The sequence below is a fragment of the Ambystoma mexicanum genome, chromosome 7p (genome assembly GCF_040938575.1).
Source record: "Ambystoma mexicanum isolate Mex_15411 chromosome 7p, UKY_AmexF1_1, whole genome shotgun sequence".
Taxonomy (NCBI): Eukaryota; Metazoa; Chordata; class Amphibia; order Caudata; family Ambystomatidae; genus Ambystoma; species Ambystoma mexicanum.
In genome coordinates, this window is record NC_090939.1 from 858,601,083 (window position 1) to 858,620,463 (window position 19,381).

A 19,381-nucleotide genomic window follows, 5' to 3' on the forward strand; every position below is an offset into this window, starting at 1 on the left:
GTAGAACAATTTACAAGGAGGGGGGAGAAAGTGGAGGGAGGGTAGATGAGGGGGTAGGTGAAGGGAGTTACGGTATCTGATTTGAGGTCGGGGGAGAGGGAGGGAGGGGGGAGGGGAAGAGGAAGGGGGAGTGATCTGGTGTCCTCAATGCCCCCATGTGGTATTAGTTACCAATTTAAGGTCAGTGGGGAAGGGGAGAGGACGGGGGGAAGGAGGGAGGGCGGTTGTTGGCTAAATTGTTTTCCCTCCAAACTGTAGGGAAATATAAGGGTTGCCCCAATCCTCTGGTTAAACATCAACTATGATTAGATTTATCTTTCCAGTGTCTTTAGCTGCCCATCTCATCTCATCTCATCTTACCTGTTTCATTACTGCACCATTGAACTCTAATACACCCTTAGGTTTTGTTAAAAGTTGGTGCATTACACCTGTTTGATCTATATTGACAGAAAGACTACAATCATTGCAGCACATCTGTAGAAATGTCAGTTGTTTCTTGGTGCTGCAGAGAGACGTGGAAGGTAATGCAGCATTGTTGTTATAATTTAAAATCCCTATTTTAGAACTACCAAAGTTAGGGGCCTCACAGGCCATCTCTGCAGCAGATGATGACAAAGAATGAATGTACGATAGGTAAAGCAAATGGCTAACGATGCAGCCTTGCCGAACACCCATGTGACCTGAAAAGGCTGCATACTTTCTGCCCCTTGTCTAAACTGGTTGCTGGCCAAGGTTTTATTATACAAACATTGTATCATGGACAATAGGGGAAGCCGAATACTCACTTCTAGGAATTCCCTCAACCTTTGCCCGTAAACTCTGTTGAAGGTAGTTTTGAAAGCAATGAAAGCCAAAAAAAACAGATGAGATCTGTATTGCATAACATCCCTTGGTAAACGTTGCAGAGTAAAACATTATTAGTAGTGCTCCAGTTTTTTCCTGAAATTCTCCTTGTAAAATGTAGATTAAATGACATTTTCCCCCCAGTCCTCAAGTCTATGTAACAGTGTCTTTCCAAACACGTTTCCTAAGCTATCAATTATTAGAAAAACAGAAAGGTGATGGCTGGAAGGTTTTGAATTAATCATAACCACGGGCAAAGCTCTGGGAAACCCTCCAGACCATCGTTTTTCAGCCTGCCAAGCCATTGTTTGGGGTTGCTTGTGTTTCCGTGCAGAGGGGACCTGGCCTAGCAGTTCGGACTGGGCTGCTACCAGTGGTGGCAGTACCTGACTGATTTGCATTTGGCTGGACCCCCTTTGGCAATGGCGCAGGCGGGCTAAAAAACGGTGGTGTGGAAGGTTGCCCAGAGCAACGTCAGTGGTACAGATTCATTCAAAACTTCCAACCATCACTTTTGTGGTCACACTATCAATTATTAGCACCTGAGAGTTGATCTAATGACACCTCCCAGCCAATTAGGAAACTCAGAATGTAGGCTTGACCTCATGGTAATGTTTGGCGTTCGAGCCTCCTAAGCACCGGGAGGCCTCCATCTTTCTTCTTGAGGCTCCCCCTTCAAAGCCCTCTGGTCCCTCCCAAACCCATTCCCAAGACCTTCCTATCCATGGCCCCACTTATCTGTGGCCAGATCACCCATCTCCTGCTCTCCACCACTCCTGCTGACCTACCCCTTCCCCTCCGTATCAATGGCTCTCATGGAAAAGGAGGAATTACTCGGTGTAGTTCCTTTCTCCCTGCGTCCATGGCAGACCCATTTTGTTTTTGTAGCTTTTTAAGTTGAGAGACGACAACAACCCTGATTCTCAACTTAAAAAATAAAAGCTATTAGCACCACGGAAATAATGCAGAGGTGGTAATAACTATTAAGCCCTCTGCGGGGGTGGGAGGCACCTCTGGATTTATTGCTTAAATGATATGATGCTATAATAGCCTGGACGTAACCTGTCACCCTTTTTAAAAGTATTAATATCATTAACCATGTTATAAGTTGTACCCAAATAAGGGATTCATTATACAATAGATCTCTATGTAATGTGTCAGGCCCTGCGGCTTTGCCTACCTTCTGTAGAAGAGCATCAACTTTAGCCTCAGTTAACACTAATGATGACACAGCAAAGTACTGTTTTTGCAAAGGAAGATGTAAACACCCCATAAAGAGACACAAAATGGTTATAGCACAAGGCATACATTAGTTTTCAAAAATTGATTAGCAGAGTTTGCTAATTAAATGTTTATTAATTAGCAAGCACACTTATTTATGCTTGCAGAATGGGTTCTGTAGAGAGACATGATAACACTCATCAGTTGTTGAAAATGAATGATCCTGTAGGTCGCTGTTCTGCCTCACCCTGGTTGCGGTGCAAATATCTCAGAAACCGTGCATCCTAGGGCCTTGAAATGTGGTTTTTGAGGTCCCAGAGACCTAATGTTTTCTTCCTTGTGTCGGGACTGGCTGAGAAACAACATTTTTTGTTTACTTTCCCAGTGAATATGTTTTACGGCTTTGTCGGCAGGCACCATCTCGCAAAAATCCTCTGGAAAAGTAATTTCACCTGATGCGTCAAACCTTTTTGTTTCCCTTCCTGGTGCACACGGTTTACGGCATTGTAAAACTTGTTTAGAAACAACATTATTTGTTTCCCTTCCCAGTGAACATGGTTTACGGCTTTGTCAGCAGGCACCATCTCGCAGAAATCCTCTGGAAAAGTAATTTCACCTGATGCAGCAAAAACTTTGGAAACTTATGGAATGCTACGTGCCTTCACCTTCGCTTCTCAGGTCCATTCACCTCTTTTGTTGTTTCCCTTCACGGTGAACATTGTTTACAGCTTCGGTCGCAGGCCACAATCCCACAAACAAATTTGAACTTTTGCCAACATTCAGAGAAAGGGGTGGGGTGTTCAAATGTCATGCAGCCAGTAATGGTCGAAGGGTCCTAACAGGTAAATATGCAAAATGTGGTGCAGATTGGTGAAACAGTGTGGAATTTTATAAGGAACAGCGCTTTGCCAGACACAAACCCACAAATCCAGGGAAAGGAGTGGAGTGTCCAAATGTCATGGAGCCAGTAATGTCCAGAGGGTCCTAACAGGTAAGTGTGTCACATTTGGTGCAGATTGGTGAAACGACGTGGAATTGAATAAGGAACAACGCTTCACCAACCCACAAACACATTTTTACTTTTGCCAAAATACAGAGAAAGGGGTGGGGTTCCAAATGTCATATTGCCAGTAATGGTTGAAGGGTTCTAAAAGGTAACTATGCAACATTTGGTGCAGATTGATGAAACGGTGTGGAATTGTAAAAGGAACAATGGTTTGCCAAGCCACAAATTCACAACCAAATTTGAATTTTTGGTGAAATCTGTGGAACAGGGTGGGGTATCCAAATGTCATGTAGCCAGTATTGTCTGCAGGGCCCTAACCGATAACCAAGCATAATTTGGTGCAGATTGGTAAAAACGGTGTGGAATTGTACAAGGATCAACGCTTTGCCAAGCCACAAACCCACAAATCCCGCCACAAACCCACAGACAAATGTATGCCTTATATATATATATATATATATATATATATATATATAGATTTTGTAATCATCTTTTTAATGTCACCAGCAGTTGTTAGTATACAAGACATAAAATAAGCAACAATACAGCATTTGTGTGTACCTTCTAAATTAAGAAATTAATGAGATGAGTGTCTGTAAAATGTAAAGGTTAGCTGCATGAATGTACACAAAGAAATAGATATGATAAAAAGGCTCAGAAAACTGTTTTCAGTGCAGTGCTCTGTGCAGCTGGCGGAAGTCGGTGTTGCACATGATAGTATCCCGTATACTGGATACTTGCCCCATCATTTGCTGTGTAAGGAGAAGCTCAGAAGTTTCATGAATAAACAAGTTTACAATGTTAAAGGGAAGTCATAGCTAGAGACTAAGTACACAGTATGACGTTGTGACATGCAGGATAATTGTCAACTTCAGGTGTACAAGGCGGCCATTGTCCGTCGTCGATATCAACTGTTTTTAATATAGCGTTAAATACCATTTTCGGCAGAGGGCAGGGCAGGTAACAGCCCTTACGCCCAAGCCAGATATGTCCAAGCACAGCATTCCAGCCCTGTGCAGCCGCAAAAGCAGTATTTATCTCCATTAGCACTCGGAGCCACTATCCCGGATGGTCATATCTTTTTGGTTTGGTTCTAAAGGAACCAGGTGTTGCACAATTCATGCTTTCCTTAAAAACTATACTATTTCCAGGAACAGGAGGTGCACAGGTGAGTGGGAGAGGCGTTGGCTGGGTGCTTTGGTGGGGAACGGAGGTCGAGGTAAGGCACTCCAGTAGAGGCTCTGCCTCGTGCCCTGACCTTCAAGGACAAGTTGACGGCTAAGCAGAGGTGCAGCAGACGTGCATGAAATGCAGACAGCTGCATGCAGATTCCAACTGCGTTCCCAGCCTCTTGATTGACCAGCTCTCTTCCCCCAGGTGCTAATATATAATGTAATCATAATCGTAGAGCAAAGCAAGCTCTGGAGACCAACTATAAATGGTACTGCAGTAGGTCTGTAGATATACACAGACTGGATGGAACTATCAATCGCTACTTTTTGTAAACATCTACATAGCTTTGTGTATTCATTATGCAAGAGGAAAGAAAGTAAGAGACTAAGGGAGTGGATGGCAGAGCAGGCATAGAACTAAGTAAACGCGGTGAAAGGACGATGAAAGACAATTCATGGCAATTAAAATCCTAGAATATCATATGAAAATAAAACTAGGATGGTGCTCACTGTTCAATACGGCAAGAGTTAATGGAAGACCTAAAGCAAATTGCACAAAAGGGCAAATTAGACCTCATGTAAAGTGACTACCATGTCAATGGACCTCATTACGACCCTGATGGTAGAGTGATAACGGCGCCGGTAGTGATGCCGGCGCCGTTATCACTCTACCGCCACATTACGAGTTCTGCTCGCAGGGTTGCTCTTCACGCCTGGTCAGACCAGACGTGCAGAGCCGCACCCGCTAGCAGAACAGGATGGTAGCAACGGTCCCGTTACAAACGGGTCCATTATTACCATCCTCCCCATTCCCATTGAGCCCTATGGGGGCTCAAATGGAAATGGGGACGTACCGGGCCCCGCGAATGGGAATTAACAGACCAGCAAAGGTCGGAATGGCCCAGTTATTCCCATTTTGCGGCATGGCTACCTCCAAACTTGTAATGAGGCCCAATGAAAGCTAAAATCATTACCACCGTGTCTACTCATAAGCAATTCTTTTGGAGAATACGATTGGACCAGCACTTGAATGCAAGAGCAAACGTGCTTTGGTAAATATAGTGCACAAATGTAAATTTGCCCATCCGAGAATGTCTTGTATGTGAGTTAGATTTAGGCATCAGGAAGTCTTTCATACACTTGACTGCCAAGAGGGTAGGGCTTTGATGTGAGAAAAAGGTCATAATCTACAGACCTCCACCGAAGCTGCTGCTTTGACCACACGCCTTCACAAATTACATTTGTATGCGTAGCTGTAGAGTGACGTTATGGTGCAATGTTCATCGGAACAGAGATTTATGTGTTCGGTGACGCCATGTTTATATGTAGTGCGCTCAAAGAAACTGCTCCAAAACATGATCCCATTTTCAGGAGATGGTAGCAGCCCAATATCTTTCACCTTAAGGTCCACCTATCTGAGGCCTGGACTCTGGCGCTGGGAGACTTATCTCCCACTTTCTTTGATAGACAGCCAAAACTTGGTTAATAGATATTTCTGTAGAAACCACGCAGACTGTCCCTGCCAATTTATTATGGGAATTCCACGGCAGCTCCTGCTTTGAGATGTGGGCTAAGATTACCTAGTTCTTGCAAGATCCATCCCATGATTGCTTTACGATGTTTCTCCAGCAAAAAAACTGTTTGCGCCTTGGGGTAAGTGTCTCTAATGGCGTCCAAATGCTTTGCTGCAGTGTTGTCAGCCACATCCCTTCTTCCAGGCCAGCCTCGTCACCTGCATTGCATTGTGTGTGTGGTTTGGTAAATACAAGCAGGTCTGAATGCAAGGCGTGGTCATTGCATAAACATTGTTTTTCAAAATATCTTTTCCAAATGTTTGTAACCACTTGGCTGCTTCAGGTGCATTTTCTCCTGAAGTTAATGTTCTGGTGTTCAGTGATCAGTCCACAATCATCTCTCATCGTAGGGCAGATTAGAAGCAGCTGTGTTCTGCGCACACAGTTTGTCAGCCTTTTTCATTCACGGCTCTGTCAGTGGGGTTCCCTCTCAGCGCTAGCTCTCAATTGGATTATATGCTGGTGTTTGACTGAGTCTCTTAATTCTGTGAACTGCAGCCGACCTCGCCCAGCTGCCCAAGTTTATAGTGAGTGTTGAATGTTCAGTTATTAAGTAGACTATATTTTGAAAATGGATGCACACCACTAGTTCTGTAGAAAAGGAATGAGCAAAGAGCTTGAGAAGGAAGATATTTAGGAAGAGAGAGTTGAAGTTATTGAGGCCCCAGGCCCCAGAAACCTTGTGGACAATTCAGAGGGTTTGGAACTTAATCCTCGCAGCCACTGGGAGCCAGTGCAGAGATTTCAGTCCTAGAGAGATACGATGCATGGGCTTGAGGCCGAGGACAGTTCTCGCAGTCCTGTTCTGGATGAGTTGCAGAGGGCGGATAGTAGAGGCAGGCAGATTTAGAAAGAGGCTGTTGAAGTAGTCCAGCCTAGAAAGAACCAGAGCTCTGGAGACAGCGAGCTTCTGGGGGAAGGAGAGGAAAGGAAGAATACCTCTGAGGAGGTGCAGCTGGTAGTTTGACTTTCTTTGAAACGTTAGAGATGTGAGGAGATAAGGAGAGTGTGGAGTTGAGGATGACCCCGAGGTGTTTAGCCTCGCAGCCGAGAGCAGCAAGATGGCCAAGGGGGGCTGGCCAGGGAGTTGCAGGAAAGGAGGGAGCAGGTGTGCCGATGAGGAGAATCTCAGTCTTACTGGCATTGAGGCAGTGATCATTGGCGGCACACAACTCCTGGATAGCAGACAGACAGTCAGAGATGAGAGAAGGGGAAGAGATGACGGAAGGGAGCCTGAAAATGAGTTGAGTGTCATACGCTAAGCACTGAAAGTTGGGACAGAGAGCAGAAATGCGGTGGGCAAGAAGTGCTGGTATTGGTTGAACAGCCAGGGAGAGAGGCTAGACCCCTGGGGAACACCACAGGCAGAGATAGAGATAGAGGAGAGGAAGGACCCGAGTTGGACCTAGGAGGGTCAATCGGAGAGGAAAGAAATCAGCCAAGCAGGGCCTGATCTGTGATGCCAAGGTTATCACGGAGATGGTTGAGCAGGATGGCATGGTTGACATTTCAAAGGCAGAAGAGAGATCAAGTGTGATGAGGACACAGGGGCTGTTGGAATCAAGGTTGGAGAGCAAGTCTTCACGGATGTTCAGGGGAGCAGTTTCTGTGCTTCTGGCAGCTCTGAAGCCAGACTGATGGTCATGGAGACAACCAACAAATTTAGTGTGAAGATTAAGCTGGGAGATGGCCAGATATTCCACGAGTTTACCCAGGAAAGGGTGTACAGAGAGGGTGCACTCATATATTTAAACAGACTGTCAAAGTATTAGGCAGCATAGGTATTTTGTGCTCGCTTTAGCCCACTTGGTCCAACCATCTGTTTTCCCTCACAACTATCTGTAGTCAATCCAGAAAGGGTTAAGGGCCATTGGAACTATAACATATGCAGGTGCAAGTGCATCCCAGAGGAAGCCCTGTATAGGATCCCAGAGGAAGCCCTGTGCATGCTTCACACATGATACAGCTGCCGTTTTGCTGCTCCTGCCTACTATCTCCTTCAAGGCCTCCTTTTGACCTGGTGAGCTTTTTCCCCCAGGCTCTCAACCCTCCATTTTCCTTCCTTTTCTCCACCGCCCCAGCCCTCCCTCGCTCCCTCCCTCTGCCCACCCTCCCTGACCTTGCGATTGCCTGCTTGAATAGGGTCAGCTGACCCTCCAGTACCACCCGAAAGCCCTGTGCAGGCAGATTCCACTCGCTACAAGCTTCAAACAGGACACAGCTGCCTTCTCGCCACTCCTGGCTACCATCCCCTTCAAGGCTTCCACGTGGCCCTGTGAGATTTTTCCCCATTTCCCTTCCTTTTCCCCACCGCCCCCAGTCCTCCCTTGCTCCCTCCCTCAGTCTGCCCTCACTGCCCTGCGATTGACTGCTTGAATATGGTCAGCTGACCTCCAGATCCCCTCTTTATAGAAGCCCCCAGGGCAGCCTCTCCCGGGCAGCCGGCTAAGGGCCAAGGCAAAGGGCCCATCCTTAGGGCACTTCCATCGCCTGTTTGCCTGGTCACCCTGGGTGCCCCAGCCAAGCCTCAAAGGCTGTGCAAAGCAACTGCCAGGAAAGAGACAACTATTTGGTTGCATATCAAGTGCTGTATTTGTGACTCTGGATTTGATTGTAGCTGCATTTAGGGTATAACCTCTGTGTTTAGACTCAGCTGCATTTTTAAGGATAGCAACTTAATTGAATCTAGGTGCAATTTGAGTATAGCCAGCGTGTGAAATTCAGATGTTTATTTTTAGAAAAACCACTGTATTGAATTTTGTTGCATTTAAGAATAGTCACTGCATTGAATTTAGGTGCAACTTTGAGTATAGGCAGTGTGCAAAAATTATCCATTTGTTGAGTATCACCATTGTATTGAATTTAGCTGCATTTAAAAATAGCAACTGCATTGAATTTAGGTGCATTTAAGAATAGCCGCAGCATTGAATTTAGGTGCAATTTTGAGTATAGCCAGTGTGCGAAAATTAGCTGCTTGTTGAGTATTGCCACTGTATTGAATTTAGTTGCATTTAAGAATAGCCACTGCATTGAATTTAGCTGCATTTAAGAATAGCCAAACAGTGAATTTAGGTGCAATTTTGAGTATAGCCACCGTGTTAAATTCAGCTGCTTTTTTAGTACAGCCACTATTTTGAATTTAAGTGCATTTAAGAATAGCCACTGTATCAAATGTAGGTGCAATGTTTTAATATAGCCAGTTTGTGAAATGTAGCTGCTTTTTGAGTATATCCACTGTATTTAATTTAGGTGCATTTAAGAATAGACACTGCATTGAATTTAGGTACATTTTTGCACAGTCACTGTATTGAATCTAGGTGCAATATGGGGTATAGCCAGTGTGTGAAATTGAGCTGCCTTTTTAGTATAGCCTCTAGTTTGAATAGGATACTGCTGAATCGTGCCACTGTTTGCCACTGATTTAAACCCTGCAGCCCTTTGTATCGTGCCACTGTGTTGAAAGCTAGCTGCGCTCTGACGTTTGCCACTGTACTAACCACCCCTGCTCCTTGCTCCTCTCATGCATGCACAAAGACCAGCCACACTAGCCTCTAGTTTGAATAGGATACTGCTGAATCGTGCCACTGTTTGCCACTGATTTAAACCCTGCAGCCCTTTGTATCGTGCCACTGTGTTGAAAGCTAGCTGCGCTCTGACGTTTGCCACTGTACTAACCACCCCTGCTCCTTGCTCCTCTCATGCATTCACAAAGACCAGCCACACTATACACAAAACACACATTTGCCACAACAAAAAACCGCAAACAACCCAGACACAGGACCTTACCCCTCCGGACACAACAAGCCCAGTGCACACAAAGCACACTCAGAAAACCGACACGCACAGATGCCAGTTTCTCCTGGTTCTGCAAGCACCAACAGAAGAGCACAACCTCTATCCTATCCCTCTTCCCTCACTAACCTACCCAACCGTCTTTCTTACAGAGCCATGTGAGCGCTTGGAGACCATCCAAATGGTAGTGGTGCATGGTATAAATCAACATAACATAACATAGCATCTACATAAGGCTCTATTGTCATGTATTCAAATGTAATGTATAGTATACTAGCTGTAACTGGCATACCAAATGCTTCCCCGGCTCGCTCTCGGGTGAGTCGCTTGTTGTCAGCTCTGCGATTACTTGAGCCACCCCAGCTACTGCCTGCAGCTGCCTGACTTGAGAGGAAAAATACAGATGTTTTTGGGAATGGTTGGGCTTTTTTTCAAAAACAGCTGTTAAAAAAAAAAGTTTTTCAATTGTACTTACATTGAAAACTGGTCATTTTATAAACTTTGCATTTTGATTCCTAATTATCACTTCTAGTATACATTAGGAGTGTCACGGTATTAGTTTTATGACGGTTTGATAACCTTCTTGCCCAATGACGGTATATCATGGTTATCGCGGTATAGCAGGTGGAGTTAACTAATCTTAACAAATATTTTCTAAAAGGTCATACATTGACAGATTTATCATCACAAACAAAACCATGCACCCAGGGCCAGAATTGGGCTTTTCAACATACTTTCCACTGAAATTACTTGCTTCCACCAAACACAAACACACGTGTGGAGAGGGGGAGGGGGCCCTGCTGCAACTGGCAAAGCAAACTAAATAGCTTTTCTTAAGTGGTCATTTAGACTTTTTGCTCCCCTACTGGCTACTGGTGAAGATGAACATGTTGCCATCTTGATAACCTGCATGCCACAGATCAATGGAGGCTGATGGTAGTATACGCTTGTGCGCATACACACACACACGCACTCTCTCTTTACGTTACAGCCTTTAGTTTACTTGCGGGCCAAAAGGTTTTCAGAAATCACAGACATGTTACCCTTTGGTATGTCAGCAGGGAATACCGACAGATGAGTGAATTTCGCAGTGTGACTTTTTATATGTAAATTCAATGATAGAACCAGGGAAATCCCCCATTGCCATATGTTTAGAGAACATTATCCATTATAAATATATAAACCCCAAAGCCGCCACCCCAAAGTAAACCCTTTTCCTTCTTGGCACTGTATCTATTCTTCCTATTGCTAACATATTGATTTTGTGTCAGGCACGTGTGGTTTATGGAATGGCATTAAAAACTGCTCCAACTGAAACTACTTGGCAGACGGCAGATCCAACAGTGCAAGACCAAGTCTGCGCAGCGCACTCCAAATCAGATTGAAAAGCATATATGAACGGTATGAACGGTATAAACAATGTGACGGTTATTATTGTTCAATTAAGTGGTTCACTGTATCTTTAACGGTATACCGTTATACCGTTACATCCCTAGTATACATTGTAGTAGTCATAATAAGAATGTTGAACTTGTCATAATGAGCAAAACCCGTTATCAAAACCTAGAATAACCATTAACCTTATTTGATTTATTTATGTTTTATTGTTACATGTTGAGAACAGAAACCTAACCTTTAACAACCATTCAAATCACACAAAAAAAGAGGAAAAAAAGAAGGGGAAGAAAATTACATAAATAAATGCAATAATTTAATTCTAACAGCATCTATAAAAATTCATAACAAATTAATATAATCCATCAACACACTCAATAAGACATCATGTATAAACCTGTAATACATATCTTCCTTCTTTGAAATAAAATACATTACATCAGATTAAGAGCAAGGCTTCCAAATTCAAAGATTTTATAAAATTTGTAAAAGCTAAAACCGCCGAAGTCATTTGACCCGATAGGCAGGTCGCCCACACCAAAACCTCGTCACCCAGTGCAACAAGTATTGAGAACTTTTTCAAATAGTTCCACCTACTACCTTGAAGAGAAGAGCAATAGATCACCAGATGTTTAATGGTTTCACATTCCGATGACATCCCACAGAAATGACATCCGGTCTCACCCCCTCCCAAATAACCATAATCTTACCAGGATTTATTTAGTCCTTAAGCAGGTTCCAACGAAAACACAGGAATACATGTCTTACTTGCTTTGCAGGATATAAGGCCAGGAAAGGAGCAAGTGTTCCCAGTTTCTTATGATCACTCTGAACATGGTTAAACGAAGTATATGAGTGAAGTTTCTCAGTAGTTTGAATCCAATCCTTAAACAATAATTTCTTAACCTTAGTAGCATTGTCCTTCAAACTTGTAAAAGAACTGCCAATCTCAACTAAAGGGGAGCTAAAAAAAGAGTAAACTTCACCCAACAACACACTAGCCCGTGCCTCCATAATCACTTTCAAATCCTCAAACAATTAGGCACTCATTGGATATAGGATTTTCCTTAGAAGAGATATTAATTTCCAGTGGGCTATTGCGCGCAAGGCTACAATACCCAATTCATATCTAATTACATCCATTGGAACGGAATTGGGTAAATGTAAAGTCCTGTGCCAAATCAAGGCTTCAGGGGTAGGCAGACAGTCCAAGAGAAGACCGGGTAAATATCACACCCATATAAAATCTTAGTGACAATTTTACATTCATTGAATTTCAAAATGGGTTTCAGTGTGTAACAACCATATCTTAAATCCACCCTCATTGCTTGATTGGCTAAGGCTAAGGTACGTGTCTTAAGCCACTCCTTGGTGGCTTATATGACCAGGTTGTGATACCAACAGAAACCCAAGATAGATAAATGATTCCGCCTTCCCAATCGCCTCTTGACCAATATTGCAATGGAAAGTGCACTTTTTCCTAACCCCTGTACATTGCATTATTTTTGATTTTAAAGGATTTATTTGTAGGGCATGTTTATTCATATACACTGAGAAAACATTGATTAGTCTTTGTAACCTCACCGGAGAGCAGTTAAAGAGGAGAAAGTCGTCAGTTTATGACAAACAAGAAGGCCTTATATGATGAAATTTTGGGCACATGAAAGCGGCAGATTTTAATTAATTAAACAGACAGGGAGCCAAAATGCAGCCCTGCCTGACACCCCAAAAAGTGGAAATGTGGCGTGATAATGAACCCAGATGAATCAAACCAACCTTTATTTTTGCGGAAAGAAAATAGGCCAATTTCAAATCTCAGAAGACCCCAGGGCACCCCCACCAATGAAGCTTGGTCCACAATAAATTCCGGTCGACCTCATCAAAGTCTATTCATGCAATATTGGAGAATCATACTCGCCCTCCCAAGCCAGACGGTGCATACTTTTGATGACTAACCCGTTCAGAGATGTCTCCAGATTTGGTTGGAATCCCGTTTGCCTTTTTCCAACCTACCCCCAGCCCCCGGCCCATGTTTCTAGATGGGGCAGCAAAATAAGAGCAAGCACCTTGCTGTCAGCATCTAGAATTGCAATGGGTCTATAGTTCAACAGGGAACTCCGATCTCCCTTCTTATAAATTGGGACAACATGAGCCGAAGATCAGGTTGGAGGAAAAAGGCTAGATTTCACCACATCCTTAAACAAAACTGTCAATGCAGAGGCCCGTGCCACTGGGTCTTTGAACAAAAAAATGTGAGAGCTTATTCGGACCGCAGGCCCGAGACACCCTTATGTTCTTAATGACCTCTAGGAGATTATCATACTCAAACAGAGATGGATTCAATTTGTCCATCTGGCCCCATTTAGGAAGAAAATACTCATAGTCACACTTTGCGTTCAGAAAAAAACTGCTAGGAAGTGGGTAACCCAGTCACTCTCGGAGACCGCATTAATTTGTCTATGCGACTGGGGGAATTCCAGATTATTCATTAATTGCTAAAAAGCTTGTGATCATTTATTACGTAAAGATTCAAACATAGCCTCTGCATCGTCCTGGATCGTTTTACTCGACCATGTCGCAGCCAGCTTCTATACGCTAGACGTATACATTTGACCTTGTCAATCATCCTTTTTGGAGAAAGGTCGGGCCACTTCAATGATCACCTGACATTTTTCCTCATTTCACGCTTTCGTTTAGCCACCTCTACGTTATAGATATGAGAATGCTTTTGATGTTTATTTAAATGTAGACGGTTGCAACGCTGTTGGTGAGGCTCAATTAACTCCCTGACAAAATTGCAAAATGATGCGCTGACAGTGTATAAAATGTCCAGTCCGCAGTAGCTGAAATCAGGAAATTCATCAGAGAGTCGTTAACCTTATCCGCAAGAGCCACATTCTAAACAAGGCGATTATCTGCCGCATTTACTGTCAAATCCGTCTCCACAGTAGGCTCCCAACATAAACGTAGCCACTAACATGGAATGCTCTCTTAAAAGAGTAGATATAATGCTCAGCTGATTACAGTTGTCAAACAGCCATTATTCGGCAAAGAAAAAGTTGATGGTCGAATAAACCCTTCCCAACCTTATTGTATAATTTCTTATAGAAAGTTAATCTGAGGTGGAGAGCCTGGAAAAGGGGAAGTGGATGAATAGCACCAGTAAAAAGTTTAAACCCCCTTTGCATGAAATCAAAGAACATAAGAATGACTTCAGATATTCATATTTGACAAATATGTCTTTGTTAAAAAAGGTTGTAGGATTGAACCACTAAGTGCTAAGTGCTCACTGGGCTTGGTGCTTATTTCATTTTTCACAACACTCACCATGACATTAACATTTTTGTAAGCTGTAGTGTTTGGATGTGAGGGTATAATGACCACATCACTCTCTCCATTTTGGTCCAAGGGCCATCCAATGATAATGTTCCCTTTCCCTGTATAGAAGTTTAGATGGGTTTCAGGGAAAGGATGGCTGGGCACATGCTCAGGATGGCTTGGCACATACTCAGGATGGCTGGGCACATGCTCAGGATGGCTGGGCACATGATCAGTTCTGAATGCTCAGGCATGCTAAGATAATTATATGCAGTGACCTACTAGTGGCATACTAGCCAGGCCTAAAACAGTCACTCCCCATCAGTGTTGCAAGTGCTCAGAGTACATAATTTGTTAATCTCCAAGAGTCAATTATCACTCAACAATGACTAGTGGCGAGTGCACTTTTCGAGACCTGTAGGATCGTTGTATTTTATTAATGGAATTCTGGACTGCAAGAATTATCTAGATGAATGCATCAAATAGTGATATTATTCTCAAGGTGGGTGACCCTTCATTTGAAGTTCAGTCTTTGCTGCATTTCGTGTAATCATAAGGATTTCTTTTCAATATATCAAAATTAATTAACTATGCAATTTACTCCCAATGGGAGAATATTTTGGTTTGTAAAAGGTAAGACCTGATTCAATGTTTGCTTCTTGTCAACACAAGTGAAGAATACTTACACAAAGTATTTGAAACTGTTTTCCTTGCTATTCTTTTTAGTGACAGACCAAGCCTTTGTGACCCTCAGCACAGATGATATTTACTGCCAAGGAGCGCTGGTCCTTGGACAGTCCTTGAGGAATCACAGGACATCCAGAAAGCTAGCGATACTGATTGCACCTCAGGTTACAAAGAAGATGAGGTAAGTCATCGGTGCCACAAAGAAATTGGTTGTATGAAAGTATCTTCCTGCATTTTTGTTTGTTTGGAATCGCTTCTCAATATCTACTTTCAAGCCCCAACCAGTACATTCCATTGATATATACACACATCTGCAAATGCCCCCTGCATCCAACAGCTTTCAACATGCAAGGATTCTCTCCACCCTTCCCTCCCCCGTCATTGAGCAAAGGGATATTTTTTGACAGCTGAATGTTGCTGTGGTTGCAGCTACAAGGCAAATATCCTTAACGTCATGTCACTAAATTTGCCCATAATCACCATTTGATTCCTTGCCCCCACTCCTTTCACTATTCTCCTCATTTACCATTTACCCCTATCTTCCCCATTACTCAAGGTCCTTTCTTCACTGAACTCGATAACCCCATTGAGTCACTGCCTACTGCAATCCCAATTGTAGTAATGGGGAGCTTAAACTGCCCAAAATATTTCCTGTATCTTCAACTAAACCATATTCTTACCTCTCGAATCACTGTTTGACCTCCCCCTGCAACCTACTGGCTCCCATAGCAATTCTTTTGATCTCGTCTTCCTCTCCTCCCCAATCTCCCACTTTACTCTCACTGTTAATCCCTCCCCATCTGACCACGCTATCCTCCACTTGAACAACTCTGTGCCCTCCATTCTTACTCCTATCTCTCGGCCCCTAGCTCTATATATAAGTGTAACCCGAATTGCCAAGCTGCTCACCTAGCTGATATCAGGTCCTCTCCTCTCTCTCTTGCCTCTCCCATGGCCTCCTCCGTTGACAAGGCATTCCCCAAATGTAATCTGTCTCTTCACCAACCCTTTCATTTACACTGTTCCCTCGTACATTCACCCTTTTATACCCCATGCCCTCAACCCTGGCTGACAACCCAGATCCACCTTTTTTAAAAAGGAAATGCATTGCTACCTATTCAAGTGGTGGAAAGACTGCACCCCGCTCTTCTCTTGTTTTACAAGAATTCCCTCCTCTCCTTCATATCAGTCCTCCACTCTGCCAAAAACATCCTATCAGACACCTCTAATCAGCATTCTACTCTCATCTAATCAAACTCTTGATTAGATGAGCCATGCTGGCTCCTTCACGCCCCACAGCAATACCTTCTGGCTGCTTTGCAGCCTACTTCTCTGAAATTGTCGAAATCCTGCTTCCTTCCCCCCCTCCACCTCTTTACACCACCTCCTCCTTAGACTCATTTCACCAAACCTCACTTATAAATCTTCATTCCCTGGACTGCCAACCACTGATGTGCTGCCATGGACCCATTTGCCCCCTCAAGCAGTCAGACTGGTATCTCTCACTGGTCCCCACCTCTCCTCTCTCTTCAACCTCTCTCTTTCTGTTGGTGTCCTCCCAGCCAGCTTTAAAATGGCTGCTGTCATCACCAAAAAATAACAGCTGATATTGGTACTCCAGAGAACTACACCCAGCTTCTCTTCTCCCCAAACTGCTCTAAAGTCCTTGAACAGCTTCTCTTTAACTATCTCGATGCTGAGAATCCCAGTGACCTGTCACAATCTGGATTCCACAGCTGGCATTCCCCTGAAATGTCACTCATCCATGTATCTAACTTCCTCACCTCTGCTCACCACTCCACAGTACCTTCCATCTTTATCTCACTCATCCTCTTGGATGTGTTTGCCCTGGTTGATCACCTCTGTCTTATTCAGACTCTGACAGACTGTCGCATCCAGGGCACTGCTCTTAAATATCCTTGTATTTTATGCACTGAACCTTCTCAATATCCTGGAACACTACTGTTTACTAACCAACCCCTTTCTATGTTGATGTCCTCCAAAGCTCTGCTCTCTGCCCTCTTCTCTTTGTGCCTTGCACCACGTCTCATTTGGGTTCTCCTTTCTTTCACTTTCCTGACGATACTCAAATATTCTATTTCCCTACATTTACTCTTGACTTTTCTCTCTGTATTTTTAACTGCCATCCACCATTGGTACGTTATAATGATTCCTTATGCAGAACTCTTCTGAAACAGAAGAACTCTACCTTCCTGTCACTAATGCCCTCCTCCTACCTGTGCCCATCTCCTTTGCTTTGACCTATTCCCCCCTTCACCCAAGGCCAAAGCAACCTTGGTCCCATCTTTGATAGTGATCTCCATCTTTACCACTTTATTACCAAGGCTAAACCTTCTTAATGGCCATAAAATCGTTCCCCTCTGTACCTTCAACTCCTCTCATTTTTATTTTAAACGTATTTTATTGGCATTTGGTCATGTAGACATTGCAGGTTAGTAATTGGTAATACGTCTAATTGCGTATATTGAAACATTTAACAAATAACAACATAATAAACAATAAACAGCACAGTCTTCATTTGTCGCAATTATATCTTCAGCTTCTGTTCCGGGGCAGGGGTATAAGGGGGCAAACGTTCAGGCGCCGAGAGAGGTCTAAGTCAGGCGACTTCAGGAGGTTGGGTAAGTCTTTTCCATGCGTTGTATAGCTTCGAGCAATCCCCTCAGGGGGGTTTGTGGTCTGCGGTGAAGGGTATGTCTCGGAGAAGGGCCTTCTATGATTCGAGGGTGTTGTTTGTGTCGTCGTTTCCAGTGGTGGCCCCATCTTGCCACGCTCTAGTCTCTGCTTCAGTCCACCTCTCCAATTCCTTGATCCAGCGTTCCTATCTCAGGCCCCCAGACGACTTCCAAGCCATTGCTATGGTTCTTTTTGCAAGGATGCAGGATATGTCTATCAGCTTGACTACATGTTTGTACTTGCTCATTCTGGGGTGGGCTCCCAGTAAGCATTCTTTCGGGTCCCAATTGTATCTGGTAACGCCTGCGCTAGTGCAGGTCTGCTTTACTTTGGACCAGAGTCTCGTCGCCTTGCTGCAAGTCCAGAACATGTGGAGCAGATCAGCTGTGTCGTTACCACACCAGGGGCAGTTTGGCGATGCCTTTTTATTGAAGCAGGCCACCCTTTGCGGGGTCATGTACGTCCTGTAAAGGACATTCAGTTGTATTTGTCTAAATCTGGTGTTCCTAGACACCTCCTTGGGGTAAAGCAGTATTCTTTCCCATTCTTTGTCCGTCAGTGTGGCCCCTAAATCAGCTTCCCACCTCTCCTTCAGTGCTGCGCTTTTGGGGTTGGGTCTGTCCATCAATCAGCTGTAGAGCCGGGTCACCGGCTTCCAGCCATCTGCCAGTTCATGCATCTCTTGTAGTAAAGGATCTGGGTTGGGTTCCTCTGGCCAATCGCACCTGCCTGAGACAATGGTACCACAGGAATTGGCCGCTTGTGTGTCCCTCTGTCACCAGCATTGATTCAAAGTCTCTGAATTTGCCATCCTCGAACATGTCCCCCCCATGCGTAGATCCAAGCTCTCTCCCAGCTTCTCGCCACCTTGAGGTCTGTTGTGGTTTTACATGTGTCTACCAGGATGCGGGTATTGGGAGAGTGTGGATGACTCAATTGTATGGTAGAGCAGGATCTGGTCCAAATCAGTCTGCCTAATTTTGCAATCATGGGTACATCACGCATCTGTTTCAGTGGGTTCCAGAGTGTTTCTTTCGGGAAGAGTTTAGAGGGTGTCTGTTTTAGTAATTCCGACTCAGTGTTCGACTCATCATGGAGCCACCTCATCACATGGCTGAGCTGCGCTGCAAAGTAGTACATTTGTAGATCGGGGAGTTGCTCCCCACCTTCTTTGTGACGCAGCATGAGAATTGACAGGGGCAGTTTGTGCCTGGATGGGCCCCATAGGAAGTCTCTAATTAGTGTTTCCAGCTTCTTGAAAAAGGGCGGGCGGATGTAGTAGCAGATGTTTATGAAGTAGTACAGAAATCGTGGGAGGATTATCATTTTCACAATGGGTGCTCTGCCCATCATGGCAAGTGGTAGTTTCGACCAGAATTTCATGGAATTGCCGAGTCCTTTCATTGCTATTTCAGTGTTATGGTCATGTGTAAGCTCCGGAGTGTGTTTTATGTTAATTGCCAGGTACCGAAATACCTCAGGTTGCCATTTTATTCCCACCTCCGGTAAGTCGGTCTCTTCCAGACCTCTGACCCTAGCCAGCGGGAATGCGCAGGATTTCGATCTGCTGAACTTGATCCCTGATTAGAGTTCGTAGTTGTCGAGAACATCCAGCATGACTTGTGCATTTACGTGCAGGTCCTTCAAGTATAAGAGTACGTCGTCCGCATATAGGG

At 44.2% G+C, this 19,381-nt stretch overlaps 1 protein-coding gene across 6 annotated transcripts in view; it reads left to right on the top strand.

Annotated features, from left to right (window-relative positions):
- The window catches only part of GYG2 (glycogenin 2), a 358,634-nt gene that overhangs the window by 60,938 nt on the left and 278,315 nt on the right, over positions 1 to 19,381 (top strand). For 5 of the 6 annotated variants that reach the window (XM_069637038.1, XM_069637040.1, XM_069637041.1 and 2 more), the window contains exon 3: positions 15,048 to 15,189. In XM_069637038.1, the coding sequence (XP_069493139.1) occupies positions 15,048 to 15,189 (142 nt within the window). Of the gene's footprint in view, positions 1 to 10,879; positions 11,010 to 15,047; positions 15,190 to 19,381 lie in introns of all 6 variants that reach the window. The other variant, XM_069637039.1, reaches the window with a different exon arrangement.